Source organism: Neomonachus schauinslandi, chromosome 10 (assembly GCF_002201575.2).
Source record: "Neomonachus schauinslandi chromosome 10, ASM220157v2, whole genome shotgun sequence".
Taxonomy (NCBI): Eukaryota; Metazoa; Chordata; class Mammalia; order Carnivora; family Phocidae; genus Neomonachus; species Neomonachus schauinslandi.
The window spans coordinates 58,552,667-58,562,244 of record NC_058412.1 but is presented as its reverse complement, the minus strand read 5'-3'; the positions used below and the strand labels follow the sequence as shown (position 1 = coordinate 58,562,244).

The 9,578-nt window shown below is 37.9% G+C and overlaps 1 protein-coding gene across 1 annotated transcript; it reads right to left on the bottom strand.

The window, feature by feature from the left end:
- Positions 1 to 1,030: 1,030 nt before the first annotated feature.
- On the bottom strand, positions 1,031 to 6,660 carry TMEM17 (transmembrane protein 17). The gene is made up of 4 exons (XM_021699203.1): positions 6,497 to 6,660; positions 3,207 to 3,310; positions 2,912 to 3,025; positions 1,031 to 1,985 (listed from the first exon to the last, which is right to left on the bottom strand). Exons 1-4 carry the CDS (start codon positions 6,594 to 6,596, stop codon positions 1,707 to 1,709), a joined length of 597 nt encoding a protein of 198 aa, XP_021554878.1. The 5' UTR covers positions 6,597 to 6,660; the 3' UTR covers positions 1,031 to 1,706.
- Between the last annotated feature and the right edge of the window lie 2,918 nt (positions 6,661 to 9,578).

Below are 9,578 nucleotides of genomic sequence, written 5' to 3'. Positions count from 1 at the left end.
AAAAAAATTTTATAGAAAATTTTAATAAATCATTTTACCAAAATTTTTATAGCCTTTAAATTTTTTTGATTGACCCTAATATTTTATCTATTAATCTTTTAAAACTAAATTAAAGTTTAAATGTATCAGAGGCTCTGATATTTAAGATGAAAGTCTGGAAACAGCTGTTAAATAGTCTTTCTTGATCATCCCTTAATTTATCTGCTTCAAAGACTTAATGTTCTTATTTTATATTTTCTTATAGAATCACCTATCTATTCCCATCTGGAAACAAATGCAAACAAATGTAAGTTTTAGAAAAATATCCAAACATTATTGTATTTTGAATTTCAAATTACTGGAGTATATCGAGTAACTACTTTAGTAGAAGGGAGAAGTTAAACAGCCAGTGCATCCGGGGAGAAGTCTTTGACTGAACTTCATATATAATAATAGGAAGCACAAATAATAAAATTAGCACAATTAGTTTAGTCAGGTATAATTAAGAATGGGAAGTAAAAACATTTTCAAAAATTAAGCAATATAAGAATAAGCAAAACAGGGGGATACTAGGACAAGCCAGAATCACAGAAAATGAAAACTGAAAGGAATTCTTTTTAATGTAATTACAACTGTATAAAGGCACATTTCCCTGTAGGAAAGAAGAAAATATTATATCTCTGAAGACAATCCAATAATCACTAAAAATAATGTTCAGATACACCCATGCAGCTTTATTCTTAACAGAACTTCCTTAAATAGGTTTCTCCTATTAGCAAGGGAACATGCTGATTTAAGATCATGAGTATAGTCCCCTTGCCCATCTCAGCACTCACTGTGTATTAAGAAGAACCCTACTTTTCAAGTCAAGCCTCATGTAAATTTACTGGCTATGAGTTCTTCAGTGAACACTGATTTAGTAGATGAGATCACAAGGGTTAATGTGCCTAGTTCAGTGCTCACTACATAAAAGGCTCTCTAATGTATATATATTTCTCTTTCCTTCCCTGACAACCCTATAATAAAAATAATAAACCCATAGCCCGAAAGAATTATATGAGACAGGAATGATTTGTTGCAAATACTTTAACATAAATATTTCATAATTTACTATAAAGACATCTTGCACACCACCACTATAAAGACATCTTGCACACCACCATGAACATGGTTTTATAAAAATTACAATTTTATGATTTCCTAAATACCATGATAATCCACCTGTTTTTAACCTCAGTATAAAAGCTAAGAGTAGGGTTAGAATTTAACCCTAGGAGACATGAAAATTTGGTGTTTTGATTTACAAATATAGTTTAATACACCAGAATATTGACAAGAATTGCCATGTGCTTCAGATATACTGCCAAGACATGAACAGCCAACAAGTTTAAAAGAAATATACACATTTCTAGTTTTAGGTGCTAACTAGAAATATTCCCCTAAGGCTGGTAAACTGTGACTACCAACACCAGTTTCTACACACCTGAAAAGTGGGCAAAAATATTAAGATATTTAGCACAAGGTGGACAATATCTAGGCTTTAGGGTTGACTTACTATTTTCATGTACTGTACAGTCATCATTGCCCCCAACTTTGGAATTTCAGACCTAGAGACTATACAGTTCAAAACACTTGCTTTGTTCTTCTCATGCTAGAACTCTGATGTTTTCCTCTTTACAGTCTGGTAGAAAAGCTGATCTTTCAGCTTTTCACTCAACAGCATTGAGTCAAATCTCTTCTATACAGGATCTCATTCTTGTCATGCCCCCTCTATATGCAGAGAGCCGGTCAAAGTCTTGGAGGTGGAAACGAGTTGCCAACTGATTTACCATTTTCCTCAGGGTAAGAAAGGCTGAAACAACTTGGAAAGTAAGGAACAAAGTGAAGATGATGTGTATCGCTTTTTCCAAGGGCAGATTTGTTAGGCCTTCATTAAAGAGCAAGAAGAGAATTAAAGGCAGCTGCAATAAAAGGCTCAAAAGCCAAAAGCCAGCCAACTCAGGAACCTGCAATGACACATAGCAAGAGTAATCAGATCAGTAAAGGACAGTCTTTTGTTTATACAGATCAGCACTATGAACCTACATTATGAGCTCTGTAATTCAAAAGGAATATAACATGGTCCTTGTCCTCAAAGAATTTACAGTCTAGATTAAAAGTGAAAACTAACTGATGCAGCAATGCTAGAATGATATACCTTAGTGAATTATTAAACGCACCACTTAGTGGTATGAACTAAATACTAAAAGAAATAAGACAAGAGAGTGATTAGGGTAGGTAAAAGAAAGAATCCAAGGATGTAGGCTTTTAAAGTTGGGTAGAAGGAGGAAGAGACAAGAAAGTAAGTAAGCAAAGATGTGGAATGGGGATGACTAGGAATCAACATGTCAGCCTGGAATGGATGCCTGCGTTAGGAAATAGCAAAAAATACAGTGAGGCCTGTGGGTGGGACCTAATTATGAAGGGCCTAGAAAAACATAGAAATCTTCAGGCATTATCCCTAAGCTCTGGTAACTGTAAATACTTAGGCAGCATGACGATTCAGAAAACGTGTGCCTGGCATAAGATTCCTGAATTTATAATTTCCCCCCATTTTCATAATCAGGATTTAAACATGTTTAGTTGACCAAGTATTTTCAAGACTGGTGAGAAGAGGGAAAACTGTCAATTCTTAAGTATTTATTTACTATGTTCAGGTACTTTATACAAATTATTTCATTTAATCCCAACAAAACTTGGAGTAAATATTTTCCCCATTTTATATACAAAGAAACCAAGGCTCAAGAGATTCAGCCAACAGACTACAGTGACAGAAATAGTCAAGTTGGAGGCAGGCCTTTGCTCCTTCCACCACCTCTCTCCGCCTTTTCCTCGCTACGAAAACCATATTGCCTTTAGAGGTTGCACTGAAAGAAAGGGAAGAAGAGCCTACCTTTTCCTGTAGGTTCCCCATGTAGCCCAGATACAACCTGATAGCTTCAATTAAGGTTATTAAGATGATAACAGTGACCACAATGAATTTGTAGTAATCAGGCAGGATTGAATACTAAAAAAAAAAACCAAAAAACCAAAACACACAAAAATAAACATGTTTGTATAATCTCACATGTAGTAAAACTGACCTGAAATAGAAAACAAATATTAAGAACTTTAATTTTATTGACAATGTAACAATGCCAGGGATGGGCAGAAGAGATCTCAGCAGAAGTATTAAAGCACAGACTTACCTTCATCTGAAGCATCATAATGCTGCTTACCCACCAAAGTGGGAAAAAGTAAGTGTTAAAATAAAGTGACATCTGCAATGCCAAACTGGACACCATTTCATTATCTACAAAAGAAACAGAGAAAAAGAACAAACTCTTCATCTTGGTCACTGCCCTATAAGTCCTTTAGTTTCTTAAAACTAGTAACTACAGTGTTGGTTCAACAAAACTCCAAATTTTAAGCCTATTTATAATCACTGACAGTGAAAGGAAATATTCATCACAATACTATTTAATTCATGTATTGAGTTCTTGGGGGTATGTTTCATATTTTTCAATTACTTTATCATTTTTGCCATTATAGCCTGTCGACTTTTTTGCACACCATTGGTATAGATTAAATGTGGAATATCAGTATGAATCCTATTGAACAGATAATAATGATCATTACCTCTTGTAGAGTTCTATGTGAAGAGCCTATAAAATACATAAAAACTAATCTCTCACATAAAAACTAATCTCATACAAAAACTAAATTATAGGCACACCCCTCTTCAGCATACCCTAATCCCACCCATTCATTAATACTCAATTTAATGCCACTTTTCCCACAAATCCTTTCTTGATCCTATTCTCGCACCCCAGCAGAAATCTCTTCCCCTCTAGGTACTTATCTCTAACCTGTGTGTAAGAAAGTGTTAGCAAAGAACCACATCCCCTCACTCAAGACACAGTCTAGTGTGTTGAAGAGATCATGAGCTTTGGAGTCCAAGTAAACCCGTAACTCCTCAAATACCCCTGTAACCCTGGATGCCAGACTTGGGATAAGTTATTGAACCTTTTTGATTAATTTCTCAATCAGAAATTGTCTCAATTTCTTCATCTGTAAAATGGTAACATTGAAAGTACCTCACAGTTTGCTTGTGAAGATTAGAGACAGAATTATTTCACCCTACCACGCCTGGTACTTAGTAGGCACTCAATAACATTAGTTCCCTTTCCTTCTCTTTTACTTAATACACAGCCTCATTGTAAGCACAGACTACATTCTACCCAAATGTGAGACCCTCACAGAACCTAAAATCTTGCTTTATACAGGGTACATACCAAATATGCATAAGCAGAATGACTGAATTAATGGAAACGTAATGTCATAAAGACATCAATGTAGCCATTTGTGATACATGAGCTTCATTTATCTAAGGCTGACTGCAAGATGCCTTTTGCTTCTATGTAAGGGAGAAGGGTCCCAAATTAAGAATTTGATTTTTTAAATTAAACCCTTCAAATACATCCTAAATTTGACTAAATTCTAACAATTTAAAAACAGATATGTATTTTGAAATCAATTGCCCTAAATGTAAGAATTTATAAAGGCTCCAAAATAAATTTCTTAAAAACAGATTTTTTTTCTCCACAGCTGACTATATCTGTCATTTAATAATTTTAAAATATAAGAAATAATCATGGTCTCTCACAGCAAGGTTTCCTTTAGCTTTTTTCTGTTATTATGATCTACTTTTGCTTATATTTATTTTTATTTTGCTTATTCCTATTTTTTAAATTATCACTGATAAAGAATGAATTCTTAAAATTTGTTAAACTTGAAGGCAAATCACCAGCCTAGGATTTTTTTTCATAACAACAGGACAACTCTTGGTCAGTGGACAGGGTAATGGTATACACTTGTAAATACAGTGCAAATAATCAAACCTACTTTGGATTCACAAGGAAGAAAATGTGGGAAAAAATGATAAATTAGTTAAGCTGAAAATTTTAGTATGTTTGGAGCAGAAACTAGTCAAATTTTGCAAAGAAGTTTTTATGTTAAGAAATTGTGTACATGAGCATCTTAAGAGTTATGCTATGTCTATATTTCAGCATTTCAAACTTATAATCAAGCAATTGAAAATCAAGTTAATATGTAAATGAACCTTGAAAGCACAAGACATGAATTTACTAAATTTTGCAAAAGTACAAGCTGAGTTCTGTAAACGGAATTTAAATTAAAACATTATATAAATCAGGGGTAGGCAAACTACCAGCCAGCTGCCTGTTTTTGTATAGCAAGTGAGCTAAAAATGGTTTTTCACATTTTTAATCAAAGAATAATATTTGGTGACACTGAAAATCATATGAAATTCAAATTTTAGTGTCCATAAATAAAGTTTTATTGGAACACTGCCTCATCTATGCATTTACCATTATCTACGCATGCCACAGGGACCTATGGCCTGCAAAGTCTAAAATACTTGCTATCTGGCCCTTTACAGAAAATGTCCGCTGACCTGTGATACCTTACATCATCAGATTTCAGCGCCTGTTAAGCCTTAGCTTTAGCATCAGAAACTTAACCTCATTTTTCACATTGATTTCTCTGTACATCCTAAATCTTTAAGAGGCCTAAATTCAGGGTGAGAACAATGCAACTATGGGAATTTACTTTTCTCTGCTCTCTTTTAAAAATCCCTAAACCAAGCAAGAGGAAAAGATTGCTATTCCCTAGCAGAGCTTAGTGATAAAAACCACATGGATCTGGTTGATAGTACGCTATCATCATGATTTAAGAAGGGGAAACTGTTTTGGAGAAAACTGAGTGATCACTTGCCGTCAAGTTGAATGCAGCACCGTGGTATTTTGTTACCAGATTTAGGGTAAGAGTTATACATGGGGGATGGGGGTTGGAGACGGCAGGGAAGGGAGCGAGCTTTGTTGAAAGCGAGGCTAGTGTGGCTGCTGCCATGCCGAAGTGGATAGCGGTTTTTAAAATGATCATTAAAGCAATTCTTTCCACTTCTTCCATCAGAAAACGGACTTGCGGTGGAACGTACTTGCTTTACTAATAAAAGAGAAAAGGAGAAGATATTTTAACCAGGGTGGGGAGTGGGAAGGGGAGACTGCCTGGGCTGTTTTCACTCTAACCTGGCCCGAAAAGCCAGGGCGGCAGTCGCAGAGGAAAAACACCGTCGGCCTTCGCGAAGGATGCGAAACCGGACATGGGCTGCGAAGGCGGATTTTTATATTTTTAGTTCTTAAGGAAGGCTGGCGCCACCTCAGCTGCTCGGCTTACAGTTCGCCGGCCAGGCCGCAGCACCGCCAGCTCAGGACCCGTCGGGTATACAGGCCTGGAGGTGTCCCAGTCCCCACCCCAGCCCAAGGCTCGGCCCCTCCTCCAGAGCGCTTCCCCGCAGTGCGGAGAACCAGCTGAAGGCGAGGCCGCCATTTTAGGTCCGGGCAAAATCTGGCCACTCCCAAACCGGCGCCAAATCCTCCGCAGGCCATACCCGCTGCGCTGGGCCTCGCCCACTCACCCGGACCCTCGCTGTACTCCGGCCCGGTCCGGTTGGAGTCACTGAACACGGTCCGGCTGAAATTTCCCAGCCGCTGGCGGACCGGATCCGGCAGCTCCATGCCCGGGCCTCGATACAGCTTACAGCTAGGTCTGCGGACGCAGCCTCCTTCTGCGGTTCCCACGGCAACCGGGCGGTGCGAGATGCTGGGGCCCAGGCGCACGCGCGGCCGCACTGCGGGGCAGAGGAGTGGGGCGCGAGCGCCTGGAAAGGAGAGGTGTGGTGAGAGTCGCGTCCTGCCTAGCGCCTCAGCCGGGTGTGGAACGGCAGATTCCTTAGTCCTGTTTTAAGCCCCACCATCTTTTTTTTTTAAATCTTAAAAACAAATAGAAATAATAATAAATGACCTGAGGTTGGATTGTGATACAAGGAGCTCTCACACCTTGCCAGTGCGATGTAAGCTTTCTGGAAGGAAATACAGAACGAATGTAGAGCTTAAAGAATGTTCACGACCTGGTGGTTCCTTTCCTAGGAATATATATTTTTAAATTTGTATTATTTTATTATTAACATATACTGTGTAGGCATGTAAATAAAATATTTTAAATAATGTATAATATATATATAATATATATTCCTAGAACTCTGTGTGTGTATGTATATATATGTATATACATACACACACATCCCCACATTTGATGGAATATATTGCTGCATCTTAAAAAAAACATGCTTGCAATGAAAATTTGATTAAATGGATTAGCTTTAAGTAAAAATTTAAAAAAATAAGAAAAACAGTAGAAGTGAACCTAATTTTGCAAAATGTGTGTGTGAATATGTAAGAAGCAGAGGTGGAGGAAGTGGCACAAGCACTGTGGCTTAAAAAAAAAAAAGACTAGAAGGAAATAATCCAAATGTTAATATTTATTTCTGGGTTGTGGGTGATTAAAATTCTTTAAAAATTTCTGTATCTTCCAGCTTTTTCTCAAATAAGATGTATTACTTTTTTAAAAAACTATTTAAGTGGGGCACCTGGGTGGCTAAGTCGGTTAAGCTGCGGATTCTTGATTTCCCCTCAGGTCATGATCTCAGGGTCCTGGGATGGAGCTCCCAGGGGGGGCTTTGCGCTGAGCGCTGAGTTTGCTTGTCCCTCTCCGGCTGCTCCTTCACCGCCTCGCCACCCCCCCCCCCCCCCCCCCCCTCTCAGATAAATTTTTAAAATCTTTTTTTTTTTTTTAAAGATATTTAAGTATAGGGGCGCCTGGGTGGCTCAGTTGGTTAAGCGACTGCCTTCAGCTCAGGTCATGATCCTGGAATCCCGGGATCGAGTCCCCCATCGGGCTCCCTGCTCGGCGGGGAGCCTGCTTCTCCCTCTGACCCTCCCCCCCTCTCATGTGCTCTCTCATTCTCTCTCTCTCAAATAAAGAAATAAAATCTTTAACAAAAAAAAAAAAGATATTTAAGTATAGTATACTTACAGAAAAGGACACAAACGGAATATACATGTGTAACCAGCACTCCGATCAAGAAACAACCTTAGCAGCACCTCCGGGCAGCTTCCCCTTCCTATTCCCTTACAGTTAGTGACTGTAACAGAGCTTTCCTAACTTTTAATAGCATAGAATAGTTTTGCCTATTTGTATGCTTTTTGCAAAAGTAATCATATAGTAAGTGCTTTTTAAAAGAAAAATCTGTCTCTTTGTCCTCAAAATAATTTTTAAGAAATTCTTTCCTATTGTTGAGTGTAGGTTCTTTTTCCTTGCTGTTTGTGACATACCACAATAAGTTTATCCATTCTACTGTGGAAGAGCATCTGTGTATTTTCTAGGTTGGAGCTGTTATGTATGAATAATGCTGCTTTTGGTGAAAATATTCCTCTGAGTGAACGAACATATGCATGCATTTGTGTTGAGCTTATTCCTAGGAGTAGAATTGCTGGCTTATAAGGTATGACTCAGCTGTAACAGATACTGCCAGTGGTTTTTGGTTGTACCAATTTCTACTGCCTCCAGCAATGTCTAGGCATTCCTGTTGCTCCAAATCCATTACCATCGCTTGTTATCTTCTATCCTTTTCTCTTAGCCATTCTGATTGGTGTGTGGTGAGTAGTATTACTTTTACAATCAAAAGGAAACCCACACATATTTACATAAATGTCAAGGTATATTTACGAAGGTATGGGAGGAGATAGCTACATGGCTAGAATTTCAAAAATAATTCCACAAATGTTTGATGCATTCCTACTATTTGGGGGGCATTGTACTAGGCTAATTAGGGATATGGTCCCTCCTCATCAAGAAGCTCAGCCCAGTGAGAGATGTAGAAACAAATAAGTATGTACACATTAGTAGAGGAACAGAGACGAGGAAGCACTTAATTCTGATTGGGGATGTAAGGGGAAAGATGGCTAACTTCTGCTTCTCTTCAGCATGGAGCCTAAGCCTTGGCATCTCCAAAAAGGCTCCAGGACCTCCCTGAAGCTGGCTTACGTGGCTTTTCAGTGTTTCGCAAAGTATCTTCTTCTGTGTTACTTTGGTCACAGTGCTAGTCCTGCTGTCCTAGAATTGTCTATCTGTATCTGTTTTGCTTGCTAGTTCACAAGCTCTTTATGGTCAGGGATGACCTTTCACCTTTATATCCTGAACACTAGCACAGTGCCTGACCTAGAGTGGGAGCTGGATAATTACTGAATGAATAAAGGGAATAAAAGATCTAAAGACCCATATCTTCCCATTTCTAGTTTAAGGATTTAGCCAGTCCTTACATAGGGTTCATTCTATAGAATAGAGAATTGACATATTAAAACACAGTGAGTTATAGTGTCCCCTCAAAATTTAAACTTAGCAACAAAGAATTTTCATTTATTAAATAAGCCAAGATTTTTATAAAGGGCACAGTGAAGTAGGAAGCCTCGTGCTTGCTGATCGAATTATAATTTGAACAATCTCATTGAGGGAAGCTTTTGACAATATGTACAAATTGTCTTAAAAATATTTCTGCCTTTAACACAATAATCCAAATTTTAAGGCTCTGTTTTGGGGATATAATCATAAACACTATAATGAAGTTTTATATACCAAGATATTACTTCCAACATTATCAA

What these genes read in the sequence shown, in the direction of transcription:
- TMEM17 (XM_021699203.1), bottom strand. Translation starts at nt 6,596, where the DNA reads ATGGAGCTGCCGGATCCGGTCCGCCAGCGGCTGGGAAATTTCAGCCGG. An exon ending in TTATGATGCTTCAGATGAAG is followed by an intron (nt 3,026 to 3,206) that starts GTAAGTCTGTGC and finishes TTTTTTTTTTAG; the next exon opens with TATTCAATCCTGCCTGATTA. An exon ending in TGGGGAACCTACAGGAAAAG is followed by an intron (nt 1,986 to 2,911) that starts GTAGGCTCTTCT and finishes GTGTCATTGCAG; the next exon opens with GTTCCTGAGTTGGCTGGCTT.